At 39.7% G+C, this 21,468-nt stretch overlaps 1 protein-coding gene across 5 annotated transcripts; it reads right to left on the bottom strand.

Annotated features, from left to right (window-relative positions):
• Positions 1–313: 313 nt before the first annotated feature.
• FAM177A1 (family with sequence similarity 177 member A1) lies at positions 314–20,912 on the bottom strand. Of its 5 annotated transcripts, none has more exons than XM_029238023.1 (6): positions 20,643–20,807; positions 14,429–14,602; positions 5,311–5,377; positions 4,123–4,220; positions 2,073–2,305; positions 314–1,419 (listed from the first exon to the last, which is right to left on the bottom strand). In XM_029238023.1, exons 1-5 carry the CDS (start codon positions 20,805–20,807, stop codon positions 2,099–2,101), a joined length of 711 nt encoding a protein of 236 aa, XP_029093856.1. In that variant the 3' UTR covers positions 314–1,419; positions 2,073–2,098. The 5 variants fall into 5 exon arrangements, with proteins under 5 accessions (XP_029093856.1, XP_029093858.1, XP_029093859.1 ...); XM_029238024.1 differs by lacking the exon at positions 314–1,419 and adding an exon at positions 20,864–20,912 and having other exon boundaries at positions 1,610–2,305; positions 20,643–20,766; XM_029238025.1 differs by lacking the exon at positions 20,643–20,807 and adding an exon at positions 20,302–20,619 and having other exon boundaries at positions 314–2,305.
• Between the last annotated feature and the right edge of the window lie 556 nt (positions 20,913–21,468).

Below are 21,468 nucleotides of genomic sequence, written 5' to 3'. Positions count from 1 at the left end.
TCCCCATTCATCAGAGTAGGGCCATTTCATTTCTGGCAAGTATTTGGACATGATGTTTATTTTAATAGAATGTTTCAATAAAAAGTATTCAAGTTAGTATTTTACTTTAATTAAAATCATTGTTATAAAAAACATTTGTCTACCTTTATTAACCAGCACCAGGGTTACATTTTACAAAACTTAACTCCATTTTGTTAAGGATTTTTGTTAGAGAATTTGTTAACTAAGTGTAAAGATTCTCAGTTACACTGTTTAATTTTTAAGAGATGAAAGAAGAGAGTAGAATATCATGAACTATGATTCAGAAGGAATAGTAACTATTAAAAGGGTTGAAAAGGAAGAAAAAGTGAAAGAGGCTTAAAAATAAGACAAAACCATTTAATGCATTTATGGGAAATTTTATAGTTTGCATAAATAAAAAGTATAAAAATTTAAGGCACAGTGAATAACTATATAAACATTACAAACTGGCCACTGTTGGACAAGTAGAAAAAGTAAAATTCAAGAAATGTAAAACCTTCATTAATCATTATCCTCCTTCTACTACAATCAGAAAAGTTTCTGAGTCAACTCTTAGATCTAGTGCCTCTAGGGAGAGAAGATTCAGATCGCCTTTAGATATGCTTGCCTTTACAGGATAACCAAATAAATATTTGAGCTTGAATATCTTCTCAAATGAAGATAAAAATTATAGGGAACACATCAGATTAGCACTGTTTAGAGCTACTAGTAAACTATAATTTATGATATTACATAATCTGACAATCCTTTAAGCACTAAATTATATAGTTTATACCCATGACCAAAAAGATCACCGTCACATGCCATGAACCACCATACCATGAATCCATGTAACTGAGGATTCCTAATGAAGAATTATCTTTCCTAAGTTCTTCAAATTTCAGTTGAAGAACTTAGTGGGCAGATGTTCATGTTCATTGCTAACAGACTTCCATAATAAGCCCACTGTAGCTATGTTGTTTCTTTGAAGCTATATAGATATAGTTAAGATTGAAAGCTTAATGCTATTTAGAAGGCTATTAACAACCATAATCCTAAAAACTCTTTAAGTTTGTGAATAGGTTTTTAAGAGCAGCATATCTGAAATACTCTACATATTTCTCCTTATCCACATTTAGTTATAAATCTAAGTCATACAGATATAAGATCCTGAACACATATAGGAGTATTTTCAAAATTAGTTTCATATTATACTTTTGTAAGGTCTGCTAATGGCACAGTGGGTACAGAGATGGCCAACTGGGTCAAGCAAACCATCCACTGTTGTTGCTTCGAAGTGGTGAATGACAGGTAACTTCATTATGCTACCATTGCACATTGTACAATATTTAACAGTGAGCCCTGGAGGGTTAAGTCTTCATCTGTCCCCCAATCTTGACCCATAGGAGGCATTCAGGGCTGAAAGAGTGACATAAACAGGATGCCATGTGGGTAATCACTAGGTATTACCATTTGAATACAAATACATTAAGATTAAGCTTCATTAAAAAATGGAAACCCATCTTAAGATTTGGTGGTGTTATAAACTCAATCACCTTCCCATGAAATAAAGTTAATTCTCAAGGAAAGAAAATTCAAAATGCTTTCATCTTGCTCCTTTTATTACACATTCAGTGAACCATCCTTAGTATGAAATGAATGGTTAGATATATAAATGTAAGAAAGACATAACATGAGAAGATCTAGGAGAAAAATCCTCATTTTAATCTGAGACTACGAATATCAGCTCCAGTTAGCCTTATTCAGCAACTTACCTATTTTTTTTTCTTACACAAATAACAGACAAGCTTGATAATTTAACTCTTCTTAATTGGTGGTTAGGGTCCTAGAATGTCCTTAACTTTTTTTAAAAGATCATTTTAAAACCAAAGCACTAATCTGACAGTAAAAGCATAGTACAAATATCCAAATTTCAGATCTGGCTTTTGCTAGATAGAGCCTAAGAATAAAGAAACATTCTTCCCTTTCCAGATAACTTAATAATTTAAAATATAAATAACTATTAAGTCCCATTGAATAGAGAGTGTGAAAGTTCCTGGTATAAAAACTACCTTAGAAGTTTGATGGTCATTTCATTCTAAGGAGGGACAGAGACTGGATTTTGTTTGCTCTCCATAATTACTTCACAATCTCCCTCCATTTCAAAGTTGAGATTCACAAATGAACTGGATACAAGTGTTTCTGGTTGATCTGACTGAACAATGGAATCAGCCTGCAGCTTATTTTGCTGGTATTGTCTTTCTGCTTCTTCAGACATCCTGTTTTCTTCTTCTTCCTCCTCCTCCTAAAAGGAGGAAATATCAAGAATAGTTGAAATATAAATGTTCAAAAGGAATAGTATTTTTCTCCCACTTTCAGCTGCTTATGCCTTTTTTTTAACCAAAACATTAGTGTCATGTCCAATTCAGTTTCATCCAATTAAGACAAGACATACTTCCCCTTCCCCTGTTTCCAAATTGAAATGAAAACTATTGTATGAAGTACATGTAGTGAAGCTATTTTTAAAACACAGTATAGCACTGCTTAGCTTAGATGAGACCTGAATTAACTTTGACACGGGCTGGATCTCTTCAGGTTAATTCTAATCTAAATAAAACATTAGCTAATACTGTATCACTACAGTTACAGGGTGTCAGCCTATTCAGTGGAATAGGGTGGTCTATTCACTTAAGTGATACAGCATGGTTAGTGTTCCCATAGCACCTAGTAGACAGATAAGGCAGTCCCTGCCCTCAAGAAGTTTACAATCTAGGAAGGAAGTTAAGACATTTAGGGCTTCCCTGGTGGTGCAGCGGTTGCGAGTCCGCCTGCCAATGCAGGGGACACGGGTTCGTGCCCCGGTCCGGGAAGATCCCACATGCCGCAGAGCGGCTGGGCCCGTGAGCCATGGCTGCTGAGCCTGCGCATCCGGAGCCTGTGCTCCACAAAAAAAAAAAAAAAAAAAAGACATTTAAGAAGAGTATTAGAACAGAAAGGAATAACCACCATAGAGATTTAGAGAGTAAATAACTTCTAGTTCCAGAACTGCTCAATTGATGGAGGAAATGGTGGCATTTGCATTGGTCCCTGTAGTATGGTGAGTCAGTACAGAGTGAGTAACCTGTCAGGATGATTAATCTAGAGATTTTCTGAGAGTGAAGGAGAAAGGCCATTTAGGAGACTATCACAATAGTCCAGATGAGGTAATGAGGCTCTCAACAAGGCTAGTAGAGTTAAAAACACTCATTTGTTCATAAAACAGTTTTGAAACCACATAACAAACACAGTCAACTGAGCTGAGCTTTCTAGATTCATGCCTCTACATTGCAGCTTTACCCGAATTGCCCTCCTTGTTTGCTTGAAGGAGTAATGAAAGATTCTAATATTTATTTCAAGCTCACCACTATACACTCTGGGCTGCCCTAAGCATTTTACATATTAACTCATTTCATCCTTAGAGCAACCCTGAGCATGGATGCTGCAATTTTCCTCATTACAAAGACGAGGAAACTGCAGCTTATATAGGTTAAGTATCTTGCCCAAGGTTACAAAGTTAGAAGTGGCAGAGCACTTGGTTCTCGAGCCCACACTCTTAAATGCTAAAGCTTTCTCACTCTTTAAAGGTAAACTTATTTCACCCTCACCCTAAGACCTCACGACATCTGCACACAAAATTGCCTCATATCTTTGTGCCTTAACAACTGGCACTTACACATTTCTAGTATTGGTCATTTCCCGTGCATCAAACCCATTCCACTTCTCCCACATCCAGTCTATGTGTCCTAAGTACAGAGACCAGGTCTTGTTTCCTCATCTTAAATTTGGAATAATAATTCAAAGAGAGGTGTGTGGAGATTAAATTAAATAACATATCTAAGGCACCTCTCACAGCAACTAGCACATGAAATCTAGCTTAATTGTGCACATAGATTGTAGGGGAATTTCAGTATTAAAAAATTCTAAAATGTATGCTAATTTGATAAAGAAATTAATGACTCGAGAATGAAATGCCTAGTATAAGGGAGCTATCTTTGGGGCTAGAGGATACATGTCTTCATTATGCAACCCATGAAGTCCACAGCAAACCAAACTGAATCAAGAAAATGTAAAAAGGAGACACACCTCCTTCTTCATCCGGTAATACTCATCAATGGCATACTGGTATTTTGGGGTGCTGATGCCCAAAACAGATGCAATCTTCTCTCCGAGAAAGTCACACACTAAAAATACAAAAGTTAAATGACTTACATAATTCCATAAACATTTCTTGAGCCCCTTCTATGCGCAAAGCACTGTACGAATACAAAAGTTACACTCCCTGCCCTCGGGGAGATAATGAACATTCAGTACATCTCCTTTGTGTATCTTCCTTGATTTCCCCAAGAAGCACAAGTGGCTCCTTCTGGGCTCCCAATAACACTGCTCATACCTCTTACTATTAACACTTATCACCAGGTGTTATAATTATCTGTTAGATGTCTATTTCTTCAAGAAAAATGTGTACTCTCAGAGGGCTGGGATATCACTGGGCTGGGAGAAAGGAATGGATTATACTATAGCACTCACTGAGCGCCTGCCACATGCCAGGCACTATGAAAGGTTAGACTCAAAGAAGTTGAAGAACTGGCCCAAGCGGACAAAGCAGATCCAAAGTTCAATCCAGGTCTGAATGTAAAGCTCATGTTCTTTTCATTATACTAGACTGTCTAGCATATATTGAGAGCTCAATAAATGTTTGTTGAATGAATTATTATTCACATTTAGATCTAATGAAAGGCATAAAGTAGTAGAAGCTACGGGGGAGTTAAAATGGGAAGCAAAGGAAAGCGTTATGATTTAAAACACATATTTAAAGTTAGCATGATTAAGTCATAAGTTGATAATTCATTTCCTTCAAATATGACTTAGTTATATCTCAACTTAAGAGATGAAATATTAATCAAATAAAACATAAATGAATTATAACTACAGGCTTTAGAATAAGCAGAATGAGAACAATATCAGGGAATCAAATGGCAAAATAGCAAAATAACTGCTAACAGGAAAGTTTCAAGAACATGAAAATTGTATCTAAATTAATATAGCTATTTTTTAGTCCTTTTTTTAAAGCATATCCAGAAGCTAAAAAATGTTTTAAGATGAAGTACAAGTTAGATTAATATCTTCCAATGTGAGCTAGCTAGCTGCTAAGAAGGGAGTGACTAACCCCCAATTGTTTCTCCTTCAATTTTGAAACACCCTATTTAGCAAAGCTCCTGTTCTGGGAGCATATTATAGTGGTCATACAATATTCAAACAAAAAAGTAATACCTGAGAGGGTTGATGTGGCAGCACGAAGCATGTAAAACCATAAGTAGGGGCCCCAGGTAAGTTTTGTCTGCAACAAGAGGTTAGGTTAGCAACATTCACACCTAAATTCATTCTATACATTTAGGCCAGAAAGTAGTGAAACACTTGGTGGGCACTTAGAATATTCTATAGATGATACTATAAACAGAGTACAATCCAATAAAAAAAATTAAAAGCTTTGTAGAGAGAATGTCACAAAGACATTTTACATTCACCACCTGGTATTTTGGGGTGCTGATGCCCAAAACAGATGCAATCTTCTCTCGGAGAAAGTCACACACTAAAAATACAAAAGTTAAATGACTTACATAATTCCATAAACATTTCTTGAGCCCTTTCTATGCACTCAAGAAATCACCACCTTAAGTCCACAGAATAACCAAAAAAAGCAGCAGCCACTGAAATGGAGTTGGTTAAGTCATAACCTTAATTATTTATGAGTTATCCAGAGCCTTCCTTTCTCCTGTCTTGTTGCTTTTTTGTCTTCATTGTTCAAAAGCACACCAGAGAGTGTGTACAGTCAATGGAAAGGGATCTAAGAAATCATACAGTACAACACACGTATGATTTAGTGGGGAAATTAAGGTTCAGAGAAATTAAGCAGATTAAGGGCACATTAAATGAACTTTTAATGGTGGGAAAATAAGTAACCAGTAAGTGGCAAGATGAGGTTTTTTTTGTTGCTGTTCCTTCAAGGATTAAAAAGGGACTAGAGGGCTTCCCTGGTGGCGCAGTGGTTCAGAGTCTGCCTGCTGATGCAGGGGACATGGGTTCGTGCCCGGGTCCGGGAAGATCCCACATGCCGCGGAGCGGCTGGGCTCGTGAGCCATGGCCGCTGAGCCTGCGCGTCCGGAGCCTGTGCTCCGCAACGGGAGAGGCCACAACAGTGAGAGGCCTGTGTACCACAAAAAAAAAAAAAGGGACTAGAGCATATAACCCAAGAAAAGTTTAGTATCTGTTTGGTAGGCTAGGACCACTGGCAGAATGCAATCTACACTACACACCTGCATAGTTAACCTTGGTAATTCCATAGAATACTTTTGTGAAGCTTGCCACATAGATGACAGTTTACCTCTGTGGATGAAATCAGTAATAGGAGCATGATTCATCATACCAATATTTTTGTTTATGAAAAGAAAACATAGTATAGAGCCTACAATCGATCAAACACATTAGTAATCATTTGAATACTGGTTCCAGGGAGAGAAGGAAGAGATAAACCTGTCCATAATCTTCTTAGATAAGATATGCTGATGACCATAAGGGCGTTAAAAAAGCATATACAAGAATATCTGTAACACTGAAAACTAGACACTGGAAATGACCCTTTTTTCTCTATTGGTGAAATGGAAGTATCTTCCTTTTCCGCTGTCTAAAGCTAATGAAGTTGCCAATTTCGGTGTTATTTCCTTTCTTGCTGGTTAAGGAAAATTTTTCACCTCAGGATTTTCAAAGTCATTTTGAGTGGCCACTGTCTGTCTTAACAACTTCTTATGCAAATTAATTTAAAAATAAAGTTCTATATTTTAAATATTTTTTAAAAAAGGAATATCTGTAAGACTGGGCAGATGGGCTAAAGCAGAGAGGAGTAAACATGTAACATAGTCTTTCAATGAAAAGTAGGTATATCAATTCCTGGGATAACATTTCTGAAAAGACACACAAGTAAGGTAGCTCCTTAGTTCCTCTTTACACAAGAATGGATGTCCAAGCAAACAAATACAGTCAAGAAAACACTGTAGGGCTTCCCTGGTGGTGCAGTGGTTGAGAATCTGCCTGCTAATGCAGGGAACGCGGGTTCGAGCCCTGGTGTGGGAGGATCCCACATGCCGCGGAGCAACTAGGCCCATGAGCCACAACTACTGAGCCTGCACGTCTGGAGCCTGTGCCCCGCAACAAGAGAGGCCGCGATAGTGAGAGGCCTGCGCACCGCGATGAAGAGTGGCCCCCGCTTGCCACAACTAGAGAAAGCCCTCGCACAGAAACGAAGACGCAACACAGCAAAAATAAATTAATTAATTAAGAGTTAGGACTTCAAAAAAAAAAAAAGAAAAAAAAAAGAAAACACTGTATATTTCTGACTCCCTGATAAAAACCTGCTATATCTTCTACATTCAGTGCAGGAAGCATCTCTTAGGTGGGGATAAGGGGCTCTGTTTAAGATGCTCTGACTTTAGTGTTTATTTATTTATTTTTTTAACAGCAAATGGGACAGTACAGAAACATAGGGAATGAAAGCAATTTCTATAACACATAATAAGTGATAAGGCCAAGAAACTACTTAGAAAAGGACTCAGCATGCTTTTGGAGAAAAGCATGCATTTCGCAGTGGACCAATTCTCCTGGGGTTGTTTCTAGGGAGAACAATTGCTAATATCCAGGCTGTGACTACCAAAGAGTCAAACCTGCTCCAGAGCTGAGACACTGCATAAGGATTCCTGAATACCATCTATCATTATCACACAGAGTTATACAGAATGAATGGATAGGGCCCTTTGTGCAGACACTGACCCAGAGTCTACACTGGAACCCTGCCACCACTGCCAGCATCACTACCGCCACCACCATCCCAGTAACAGAAGAACTGGGACAAGATCTTGAGTCTTTAAGACTTCCAATTTATGAGTGCAAACTCAAGTAGATTCATCTCTTTCTTCAAAAATTTAATTATCTATTTCTTCCTGCATAATTTTCCATCTCTTCCTTAATACAGAACTATTAAGACTTGCTATCTTTTGTTTTGAAACAACTTATTTTTAAATTATAAAAGTAATGCTCATTTATTGCAATAACACAAAATGGAAAAAGTATAAAGAAAATTTAAGTCACCCATTTTTCCACCATCCATGGATAATTATCATTAACATCTTAGTATATTTTTCCCAGTCTTTTCCTAAGCATATATGTGTTTTACAACATTGCTATACTTTTTCTATCCTGCTATTTTTCCCATTTACTATATTGAAAATATTAAGCATATTTCCCAAATGCTTAAATTCTTAAGGGTGGAATAACTAGGTCAAAACTATAATCATTTGGAAAGCTCTCCCTTCACAATGCAAAACTTCACACCAGAAAATTTACCAATAAATATTCAGCAGTAATGTATGAGATTGTCCATTCCCTTGTACCCTCATTACAGTATATTGTTCTTTTCCTTTTAAAAAATTTGATAGGCAAAAATGAGCCCAGATAATTTTGAGTTCTGACTATATTAAGAAAGGCATCAGTCCATTTATATAGGTAACAGTTATGTGCATAATCAAAGTTTTTAATATGTACAGTTAGATACACACATATACACATATTTAAGGAACCCTAAGCGAAACTAAATCAATGGTTAAAGGAATTACTGGAAATATGTTTACTCTTAACACTCATCTAAGGTAAAATGTAAGGAAAACAATTATAAGATTGTAAAAAGATCTAGGTCTCCATTTCTTACTTTCTATCAAGTATCATATGCCAGGAGTATTATTCTTTTATTTATTTATTTTTGACTGCATTGGGTCTTTGTTGCTGCGCGCGGGCTTTCTCTAGTTGCGGCAAGCGGGGACTACTCTTCACTGTGGTGCACAGGCTTCTCATTGCGGTGGCTTCTCTTGTTGCGGAGCATGGGCTCTAGGCACACGGGCTTCAGTAGTTGTGGCTCGTGGGCTCAGTAGTTGTGGCTCGCGGGCTCTAGAGCACAGGCTCACTACTTCTGGGTGCACGGGCTTAGTTGCTCCACTGCATGTGGGATCTTCCCGGACCAGGGCTCAAACCCGTGTCCCCTGCATTGGCAGGCGGATTCTTAACCACTGTGCCACCAGGGAAGTCCCAGGAGTATTATTCTTAAATCTTTATTTTAGATATCAGGGCTTTTCTTTAATTGGGTCTGTTCTACATATCTACTATGTAAATATACAACAATACCTTTTCCAAATTCCTGTGTCCTATCAGATTTACGATGCATTAGAAGCCAACAGAAATTGGAAAGTCTGCTTTGCACATTAAGTGATGCTAGGTCTGTCTTTAATTATAAACAGCTGCTAGGATGTTTATTATTTTAAAAAAAGACAAGTGTTGGTGAGTATGTAAAGAAATTAGAACCCTTGGACACTGTTGGTGGGAATGTAAAATGGTGCAGCCATTATGGGAAACAGTAGGGCGGTTCCTCAAAAAATAAAATACAAACACCAAATGATCCAGCAATTCCACTTCTGGGTATTTATCCAAAAGAACTGAAACTAGAATCTCGAAGAGGTATTTCCGCTCTCTTGTGAGTGGCAGCATTATTCACAGTAGCCAAGATATGGAAACAACCTAAGTGTCCCCATTAAAGAGGAAACCACTATCTGCAAGTTTGCTTTACGAGCAGAAGCCTACATTAAATTACAGCATTAAAAAAAGATGGCTAACATTAACACGTGCATGCATAAGCAATAAACCAAACGAAGATATCTATAGTTCAGGCAGCAATTTAAAATATCCAACAAATGAATTGTGTCTCTTTTAGCAAAAGATTTAAGTAATTGTTTTTTTTGGCCTTGGTTAACTTAGCCAACATAGATAGTCCTATTGGCTAATTATAAATTCTTCATGAACGGTACCAGATTTTTCTCTGAAAATTTTATGTAGAAGTATAATGTCAGCTCTCAGCTTCCAACTAAGTTTATAACATAAGCTTCCTACTGGCAGTATTTATACACACACACACACACACACACATATATATGGTATTAGTATATAAGAGCAGCTCCTCGTTGCCTAAAAAAATCACTATACTCTAGGAGACACAATTACCACCAAGGAAAATATAACTTTAAAACTTCAAAATGGATATTTCAGGAATGAAGCCAAACAAGTTAATTTCATAAACTTTCAAATGATTCTTGAATAAGAAATGTAGGGAAAATTGTTAAATTTAGTCATGGGTTTTCAAATTCCAATAGAGTTCTAAAATTACCTTTTGAGCGAGATTCCTTGTGCTACCTACTGTATTTGCTTTGTTATCTAATACTACCTTACATGTATATAGTTCTTAGTCATTTTTCAATGAGTCTTCATATGTACTATCTTTTTAATCTTCAAAAACAATTCTTAATGTAGATGAGACAAAGGTTATCTTTTTTTTGTAGTCGTGAGACCTGAAGTGCAGTGGGATTAAGTCTTCGCCACAGGGAGGTGACTACTGCAGGACTAAGCCAGAACTGAAACCAGCTCTGACTATGCATGCTGCCTCCCAGCGAAGGACACAGACAGGTTTCTTATCACCCAGGTTTCTTGTCTTAGTTTAGGCCTAAAAACTCAAATAAATTCGAAAGACAACATACTATATACAAGGTAACTAACTATTTTAAGAGTGGATATGGACTTACAGCACAACAGCAGGAGGAACTCTGTGGACCCACTACCCAGTGAAACTGGTGAAAATTATTTAAAATAAACATTTAAACCCTCTGGAAATGGTCCTAAGAATATACTACAAATGAAAAAAAACATCTATTCAAGAAAATAAATAAAAATTTGACAAGAAAATGAGAGTATGAAGTAAGTGAACCAAGACCATTGGCCTTTCCAGCAAAGTGAAGTGGAAATTCACTGCCAGACTGGTACAGCTAAGAACACAGGGCTCCTTCTACCCCCAGCTTCCACTGAAGCCCGTGTGCCACAACTAGAGAGAAGCCCACACACTGCAACAAAGAGCCCGTGCGCCACAATGAAAGATTCTCAGCCATAAATAAATAAATAAACAAATATTTTAAAAAACAGGCGGGCTTCCCTGGTGGCGCAGTGGTTGAGAGTCGGCCTGACGATGCAGGGGACGCGGGTTCATGCCCCGGTCCAGGAGGATCCCGCATGCCGCGGAGTGGCTGGGCCTGTGAGCCATGGCCACTGAGTCTGCGCGTCCGGAGCCTGTGGTCCGCAACGGGAGAGGCCACAACATTGAGAGGCCCGCGTACCGCAAGGAGAGAAAAAGGAAAGAAGGGAAAAAAAAAAACAGACAAGGGATCTGAATAGGCATTTCTCTAAAGATGATATACAAATGGCCAATAAACAAATGAAAAGATGCTCAATATCACTGGCCACCAGGGAAATGCAAATTAAACCATAATGAGATGCCACTTCACACCCACAAGGACAACTAGAATAAAAAAGATAGTAACAAGTGTTGATAAGGATGTAGAGAAATCAGAACCCTCATTCAATGCTGGCAGTAATTTTAAATGGTGCAGCCACTTTGGAAAACAATTTGGTGGTTCTTCAAATGACTGAATACAGGATTTCCCTGCTATCCATAAGTAGAGCATTCCTATGAAACCTTTCATAACACAAAATCGTGTAAAGCAAATAAGTGATTACCTTAGGACACATCTTACTAAACAGCTGAACAAAATAAATCGAAACAAAGCACAAATGCTCACAGATACAGTTCAAAGCTATGGCGGCTTGATGCTGTGATGCTAAGTGTAGTTCCCCCGGGAAGGAGCTTCAAGGTGCCTCTCTCACTGTTCAGGGTGCCCACCACCTCTACAAGGGCTCACTGCAAAACAAATTCTGGACGCTATTTTTGCTTTTTACCTTTTTTCATAAAAGTGAAAATCCTCTTCAGCTTTCTTTCAGTTAGCGAAAAGAGGTACTAACGTAGGTTTTTCATAAAAGCGAAGTGGTGTAAAGCAAACTTTCAAAAAGCAGGGGATACCTGTATAGAGTTATCATATGACCCAGCAATTCCACTCATAAGTACATACCTAAGAGAAATGAAAACATACGTCCACACAAATACTGGTACACAAATGTTCATAGCTGAATTATTCATAATAGCCAAAAGGTAGAAACAACCAAATGTCTCTGACCTGACAAACATGGTATATCAAAAAAAGGAATGAAGTTCTGACACATGCTATAACATGGATAAACCTTGAAAACGTTACGCTAAGTGAAAGAAGCCAGTCACAAAAGATCACATATCATAGGAGTTCGTTCATATGAAATGTCCATAATAGGGAAATCAATAGACAGAAAATAGATTAGTGGTCATCAGGGGTTGGGGAGATGAAGGGTAGGGAGTGATAACTAAAGGGTACTGGGTTTCTTTTTGATGTGATGCAAACGTACTAAAAATTGACCGTGGTAATGGTTGCGTCTATCAGTGAATATATTAAAAACCACTGCTGCAAATTTTAAATTGATGAATGTATGCTATGTGGACTGCATCTCAGTAAAGCTTTTTTAAAGAGTAAACCTTTAGGAAAGTAGTAAGGATGCACTTTTTCTATGCAATGTCTTTATTACTGATTCCTATGTAAATAGAGGACTATTTTTGAGACAAAGACTTTTTAAACCATACATATATACACAAATTTATACAAACAAATAAAAACCCCTTCAAAGTAATTTAAAAGAAAGACATTTATTTCAACAATTCTTCCACTGCATGAAACACTTCTACAATATTCTGCATGCATTTGGAATTGCCTTCAGAGTATACTGCACAGTCCTTTGAATATTGTCTATAGCAGAGAATCTGGATCTGATATTGTTTTAATAACTAGAATTTATTTAGAACCAAATCTGATGAAAAATTAGTAATAACATTTTTTAAGCCAAATCTAAATTAATAATTCTCTATTCTGCTACTTTGCTTTATTTTCTTCATAGCACTTTCCATAGTCTGATAATTATAGTATATACTTGCTTATTGCCTTTCTGCCCACTAGCATATAAGAGCAGGAATTTATACTTCCCATTGCTGTATCACCAGCACCTAGAAAGTCCATAAATATTTGATCAACTGAAGTCTCAAAATGACTACTTAGAAAGGCAACACGTCTTTTAAAAAAATGTACAGCTAGTCTTATAATTTTACAGTTACATCTTTTTGTTTTGTTTTTGTTTTTTAATTTCTTTTTGGCTGTGTTGGGTCTTTGCTGCTGTGCATGCGCTTTCTCTAGTTGTGGCCAACGGCAGCTACTCTTCGCTGTGGTGCACGGGCTTCTCATTGCGGTGGCTTCTCTTGCTGCAGAGCATGGGCTCTAGGCACGTGGGCTTCAGTAGCTGTGGTGCACAGGCTTAGTTGCTCCGTGGCATGTGGGATCTTCCTGGACCAGGGATCGAACCTGTGTTCCCTGCATTGGCAGGCGGATTCTTAACCACTGCGCCACCAGGAAAGTCCCCAGTCACATCATTTATAACTTAGAAATTCTTAAATTTAGCTGGTGAGGGGCTTCCCTGGTGGCGCAGTGGTTGGGAGTCCGCCTGCCGATGCGGGGGATGCGGGTTCGTGCCCAGGTCTGGGAGGATCCCACATGCCGCGGAGCAGCTGGTCTCGTGAGCCATGGCCGCTGAGCCTGCGCATCCGGAGGCTGTGTTCCGCGGCGGGAGAGGCCACAGCAGTGAGGAGCCCGTGTATCGCAAAAAAAAAAAAAAATTTAGCTGGTGAGGAACATAAAGTTAAGAACTGTATATTCCTATCTTCTAATGAAAACTTGAGGCAAGATAAAAAAGAACTGACAACTTCTAAGCTTTAAATGGAAACCATCATGGTGGTACAGTCTTTAATACAAAGGGACTGGAACTCAAGTACGCCGTTTAGTGAAATAAATCTTAAAGAAACCTATCCACACTGACAAAAGAACTCTGACACTCAAAAATAAACTATTCAGGCTACTGAAATACAGAAAATACTTCCATCCATATTGTGTAAAATTACTGTTTTCTACCAAAATCATAATGCATAATTTTATAATCAGAATACAGTTTATTTAAACCTCAAAGGTCCCTTCTATTCAATGTTTAAGGGAAAGAGGGACTTCCCTGGTGGTCCAGTGGTTAAGAATCCGCCTTCCAATGCAGGGTACACGGGTTCCATCCCTGGTTGGGGAACTAAGATGCCTCGTGCCGCAGGGCAACTAAGCCCTCACATTGCAACTAGAGAGAAGCCAGCGTTCCACAACGAAGATCCCGCACAACTAAGACCTGACACAGCCAAAAATATAAATAAATAAATATATATATATATTTTTTTAATGTTTAAGGGAAACAAATCAGTCAAAACAAAACCCACTGACAAAAGGAACATCAGTATCAAACCTACCGGATCAACAGTAGGCAAAACATCTTTCTTCTCCAGGCCATCAACTTCATCTTCATCTGTGCTGTATTCTTCCATTGTTTCACCACTAACAAAGTGGATGACTCTCCTTGGGACTTTCTTCTTTTTTCCTATGACTCCCAGTTCTACATTTTCAAAGCCTCTTTCATTACTCATCTAATGTCAATAATAAATTAAGAAAAGAAGAGTTTCGAGTGAGATTAATTTTCTTTCACGTAACAAAAAAAATTTTTCCGTTGCTTTATTTTAGGGAATAAAGAAATATAAGCCAATCCTTAAACAGTTTTTAAACAATAAAACAGATCATACACAGAAAAGCATATCAACAGCATAAACGAGGAGTTTAATGAATAGTAAAGCAAACCTCTGCATACTCACTGCCGAGGTTAAAAAACAGAACTTAACCAATTAAACTTTTTAAGTCAAAAGCTAAGAAAGCAAGCAACACACTGCAAGTCATAGCAATTCCACTGTCGTATAATATGTGAAGACATGCTGGACATCAATAATTTTAAAGAACAATGCTAATTACGGAGGGATTAATGTGTTGATATATCAAAGGAAAATCATATAGATGCATGTACATATGTTAGATACGTAACATAAAATGTTTGTATAAGGTAACCCCGCTAAGTCTTTGAATTTGAGCCTAGCTACATGTGGGCAAACCAAAACCAGTTCAGCTTAATTCTGAACCTCTCCTTTTCCAAAATGGGAGTCCCGAAGTAAGATGCCTTTTAGGTCCAAGCAGGTACCAAAAATGAGTAAATACTGCTATAGATTAAAAGTAGACCTTTGAAGAAAAGCATGCCACAACCAAAGACATTAAAATTCAAAAAAATTTAAAGCACTGTGCAGGCCAAATAAAACTCATTTGTAAACCAAATCTGGAGAGCAGGCCATCAGTATTCTATATCTGAACTTCTACATTTCTCGGTCACTAATATATAGATGACAACACAGTTTTCCTGCTAGTAAAAAGATTTAACAAATTTTAAAACTATAATAGTCTATGGAATTCTAATTACATCCAAATTTCATTCCAAGGGAAATACTAATTTTACCTCACACATATAGCCAATTTTCCAAACTCATTGTAAATGCATTTTGAGGGAGAGGATGAAGAGCTTTTCCTTGTCTTTTTGCCTCAAGTTTAAATTCCTAAGAAAGCCTTTGTTGTATCTTCTTACTAGAAGATTTCAAAAAGCACAGTGCAAATAACTGTAAAGAAAAATCTGGCAACAGTGGTTACCCTTGGGGTTAGGTACAAAGATGGGGGAGGAGGTACAGGTAAAGGAGTGGTCAAGGGGGCTTTTTATTCTTTTTTTTTTTTTTTTTTTTTTTTGCGGGACGCAGGCCTCTCACTGTTGTGGCCTCTCCCGTTGCGGAGCACAGGCTCCGGACGCGCAGGCTCAGCGGCCATGGCTCACAGGCCCAGCTGCTCCACGGCACGTGGGATCCCCCCGGACCAGGGCACAAACCCGTGTGCCCTGCATCGGCAGGTGAACTCTCAACCACTGCGCCACCTATACTTTTTGTATTTTGTTGTTGTTTTACTTTCATGATGAGAATATGCTCCGGTACAATTTTAAAACTAAACCAAAGCAAAATGATACAGGACTACAGGACTGCCATGATTAGAGTCCATATCAGTGGGATTGTCCAAGATAGTCCAGAGTTCAAAAATTTCATCCTCTATAAGGATTCTTACACTTGTAGATATGACCACACGTAATTTAAACCCATGATTGTTGTTCAATCCTAGAAAAGTTCTTTGAACTGCTTTTGCAGAGATGGAATTGTACTGATAAAAATAGTGGACTAGAATTGCCCAGTTATGCAAGTATATGTAACTTTATTTTTATGCATTGTTTCCTCTTAATCCTCTAAGGTTCTTCTTAGAAAACAGATATGGCTGTTCTCTGTCCTTCACTTCCCAAAGGTAAGCTTAGGCATTAGCCAGGATTTGAATCCAGGTATATCCAACCCAAAGAACACACGCATTGTTCCATGACACACATGAACATCACTGGCAGCAACTATAACTGCTGTAGAGCAAACTGAGACCATGAAAACCTTGACAGCATGGGCTACCTATGGATCAACCAGAAAAAACAAAAACCACAATTCTCCCTAGCCTGTCCTGAGGTTTCAAACATATCCCAGCCCTTAATAAAGGAACACCAGCCCATTCATTGTGTCCATAAATAAGATGAACAACAAATGGTCCACCCAGGCCATCTTTCTTCTATCATCAGTCCCTAAGCATAGTGAGCCGTTCCTACCCAATCTCATTTTCCCCCTTCATATGAGATTTGGTTTATGGTTGTCCTGACACCAATGTCTCCTTTTGCACCATGACTTTATAGGCAAGGAAAAGTCAGAGGAGCTGGGTTAGATCTCCAGTTATCATACTAACTGGATGGATCTGATGTGAAAGCAACAGTCCCAGTCAATGAACAGAGTTGAGCCCTTTCACAGTACATCACCCTGCCTTATTCCACTCCCACCCCACCCCCATCAGAGCCAGCAGCTTCTCATTCTCCCTCTACCAATCTCTCACTGGCTTAATTTGTCTTTTCTAAGACACAGGCAAAGGAGAAGGGGTGTCTCTCATTGGCTTCACTACTTTGTCTTCCTTAGACAACTTTAATAAATAAAAACATTCTGGCTGGGTCATAATAACAGGAATAGACTTATCTACTAACTCCATTAACTGACTCTTGGCTATATTTTATCCAAAAGGTAAAAAAAAAAAATCTACAAAGGTGAAGGCTGGGGCTTCCCTGGTGGCACAGTGGTTGAGAGTCCGCCTGCCGATGCAGGGGATGCGGTTTGTGCCCCGGTCCGGGGAGATCCCATGTGCCGCGGAGCGGCTGGGCCCGTGAGCCGTGGCCACTGAGCCTGCGCGTCCAGAGCCTGTGCTCCGCGACGGGAGAGGCCACAACAGTGAGAGGCCCGCGTACCACAAAAAAAAAAAAAGGTGAAGGCTGAAAGGTGATTCATATTTTTCATTCTAATACCAAAGTTATTAGTCAAGTATAAACAAACCTTTGAGTAATATTCTCCATACATAATACGTAAATGGTATTTTATTTGTTCTAATCATCACATTTCATGTAAAGATTTTTATTAAAAAGACTTCTATTTAAGAGCTCTCTTTTAAAATTTTAATATTAATTTTTGATACAGTAAACCCCAAGTTTTACATTTATCATCTTAAGCAGGACTGAGTAATTTTTCCCATAAAGGACAGATAGTAAATATTTTACGCTTTGAGGGCCATGTAATCTCTGTCACAACTACTGAACTCTGCAAAAGCAGCCATGGACAATACATAATGAATGGGCTATGTTCCAATAAAATTTTATACAAATCAGTGGCTGGTGGGATCTGGCCCATAGGCTCTAGTTTGTCAACACCTCATCTTAAAGAACCAGATTGTCAAGTAAAAAAATCTGTGAAAGAATCTATACCATATGATCACAACCTCTACTTGGCAAAGAGGGGAGTGTGGGGTTAGTTAAGGGAGGTATTGATGGGTAAAACCAACCAGAAAATAATTTGATTCAAAATTTCCAACAATTATAAATGAAAGTTATTCTCTGAATTTGAAAACATTTCATTTTTACAGATAAACAGTCAGCCTGCAGGTCAGAAAATTTTCACTGTCAATCATACAAACTCTACTTCAACAAACTCCAAAGATCTGAAAAGACAATTTCCTAACACCAGGAAATTATGAGATGCAATGTCAATTAACATTTTATTACATTTTATGGTTAACAGTACTGTAAATCTGCTTATCTTGTTCTTTGGGGCCTGTTTTTAGTGGCAATTTTCTTTTCACTCCCATACTCCCATAGCACCCAGAACTTTATAAAAACATGTATGACACTTGGAATTTACTCTGCGTCACCTTCCCCAAATAGGTGATCGGCAAAATGGGAGTAGGCACAGTGCGTATCCTTCACTGCTCTATCCTTTAGCCTACAGCTCCTGGCACATCGTAAGTGCTTGGTAGCAGGGGTGCTAAATAAATAAATAAATGAACAAGTAGTACTGAAATTTTAACTCCTTTAATAATATTGAAGCTGAGATTCTGGTCAAAAGTCTAGTCAGATAAGCTGCTGAATGTCCTGGTTTGAAGCCTAATTCTGAGCACAGACCCAAGCTCCTAAGTCTTCCTTCCCTACATGACACTTGGGATTTCTCAGTTCTGACAAACCGATGAAGGAGTACAGGATGGCAGCCTCTCCTGCCACCCAAGTCTCCACTTCACTGGTCTCTCCCCTCTTACTGTGGTCAAGTAGGCATAGATTTGGGGTTCCTGGAAATGTCTCTGCTTCAGGAATGTGAATGAGAGAGCACAAAGGGAAAGTTAGAAAACTGTTTGTATAGTATGAACCCATTTGTGTTTAACAGGAAAGATTATATATGCATAGGCAATCCCAGAAAGAATACACCAGAAACTTAACAGTTACTTTTGGGGAATGTGAATGTGAGAAACGGGTGATGGGAGTATTCCTATGACTTTTTACTTTTTGCTCTATGGCCTTCTTTACGTTTTATTTATTTTATTATTTTTTAACCAAGAGTGTGAAGATAACATATTAGCACTAAGCCACAATAAAGAGCCTCTCTTCAAACAACATTTATCTGGTAAATCAGTATAGGTTTACTTTGGTATTAGAAAGACTGAAAGCTGAGGTAGTGATGAAAACAATTATAGTAACAGAAGGAGAAATCAAATGGAAAATACATCAAACGCTGTGGACTAAAAAGGTTCAGTTCAAGTACACCTGTCAACAACAGGTCTCGACTCAACTGAACATAATAAGTGGGCTTCCTAATCAATTAGCGTTTTCCCTGAATTCCTTCTTGCGGGTTATCTTCCCCCTTCTTAAGTAGGAGAAAAAACAAGTCCATATAAAGACTAGCCTGAGAAAAAGCTTTTGTTAATGCAAACTACCTCTTATAATATTAGAACTATACTCACATTCGGGCACCATTCTCTAGGAATCTGTAGTTGGGGGGAAATGTCTTACTAACATTCAGGTGGTTAGTCTCAAAAATGAAGCCACTGAAAAGCTTTGTTCTCACTGAGGGTGGGAAGATTTCTACACAGAAGCAACTCAGGTTTTTAACATCAAAACTGTATACTCCTGAGCCGGTTTCAGGTAAAGCCATTTCTTCATTAGTTTTACTTGGCCAAAGATCCTACACTACTACTTCAGACTACCAAATCCCAAACAAAACAAACCTCCAAACCTTACCTAATGTTCTAAATTTATGCTGTCCAATAGAGTAACCACATGGGGCTAATGCTCACTTGAAATGGGGCCAGTTCAAGCTGAGATGTGCTGAAATACACAAAGGATTTCAAAGACTAGTACCACAGAAAGACTGTGAAATATCTCAGTGATAACTTTCATATTAATTGCATGTTAAAATGGTTTTCGACAAAATTGGGTTAAATAAAATAGAATATTAAAATTTCAATTCATATTAACTACATGTTGAAATGTTTTGATAAATTGGGCTAAATAAAATAGAATATTAAAATTAATTTCACCGGTTTCTTTTTAGTTTTTTAATGTGGCTACGAGAAAATGTACAATTTAAAATGCGGCTGGCATTATATGTCTATTGGACAGCGCAGCTCTGAGCCTTAGTTACCTCCCTGGTGAAATGGGGATAACTCACACCTCATGCAGAAGTTATAAGGATTAAGTGGTGCGGGGGGGAAGCCTGTAAACGCATAGCACCCAGTTGCTATTTGCTAACCAAAAGGCAGATGCCAAGTCAGGCACTCCCACAAGGAGAGACTGAGAAGTGATCGCAGCCGGCGTCACCTGGCTTCCAGCTACTCCAAGGACAGCTTTTCGGGGACACGCCTTCCTTCTCGCGCTCGCAGACCCGAAGCTGCAACCTCACCCCTCGAAATCCGAGGCCGCCCCGGAGTCTGCGGCGCTGTCAGAGGAGGCGATGCCCAGCGGCGCTCCGACTGCGGTTCGTCCGCCCCTTCCCTCAAGCAGACGCTCGGAGCCGGGGACACCGCGAAGAGGAGCCCCGGGACGCACCTCCGGCGGGCGGCCTGCTCTAAGGAAGGCCGGGCAGGCCAAAAGGGCAGGCGGCAGGCGAGGCAGACAGGAAGCTGGGCTCTCCCGGCCTCAGCCTCGGCGGCCGCTCCTACCTGCTGTGCCGATTCCCTGAACGGAGCGGCGGCCGCAGCTCCCGAGGCAACCCCTGCTTCTCCTCCCTCTGCACGGCTCACTGGCTTCCGGTCCATCGTTGTCACCACGACAGGACTGCAGGCGCTGGCGAGATACAAAGTAATGGCCGATAAGCCCGCTTCCATTCTCCGCGTCCCCGCCCAGGCGCGGACCTAACCCGCTGTCAGGAAGTGGGACTCACCGGCAGCGCCCGCCTAGCGCCGAGCCCGGCCAAGCCACTGCTGGAGGGACGGGACGGGACGGGGCGAGGCGAGGCGGGGCGGGGCGGGGCGGGGCGGACCTGGGGGTGGGGTAGGCCCGAGGGGCGGGGCCTGGCGCCCCCGCCCACCCGGCTCAGCTCCCGGGGCTCGGCTGAGCACCGTCTGGACTGCACAACTCCCGGCTCCTGCGGGGCGGGACAGGACGGGGCGGGGCCTTCTGCAGTACAGTTTCCGGCCCGGCCCGCGTCCCGAGCTCGCAGACTGGCACCACCAGTGACGTCATGCCTCGTACCTGTACCGGGAAGCTGGCTTCTGGATCTTGGCGCAACCGCTCACCAGCTGCATCCTGGGCAGTCACCTCCCAGACTTTGGTTTCTGCGCTGTGAAATGAGAACGGCTGCGAAGTGTGCTTCAAAGCCTTGTGATGAGATGTAGTTGCTGAAAATATATTTTTTAATGAACGGCTCATGCTACTTATTCCATTTCTCATGTGGATGACAGTCTAGTCAAAATACCCTTGAAATAAGAGCCTCAAAGGCGAATTTTGCTTTTACACCTGTCTGAAGTACTTAAGTATATGTAACTG

Source organism: Monodon monoceros, unplaced genomic scaffold (assembly GCF_005190385.1).
Source record: "Monodon monoceros isolate NGI ecotype Baffin Bay Population unplaced genomic scaffold, NGI_Narwhal_1 Super_Scaffold_21, whole genome shotgun sequence".
NCBI lineage: Eukaryota > Metazoa > Chordata > Mammalia > Artiodactyla > Monodontidae > Monodon > Monodon monoceros.
This window is presented reverse-complemented; position numbering and strand designations above follow the sequence as displayed.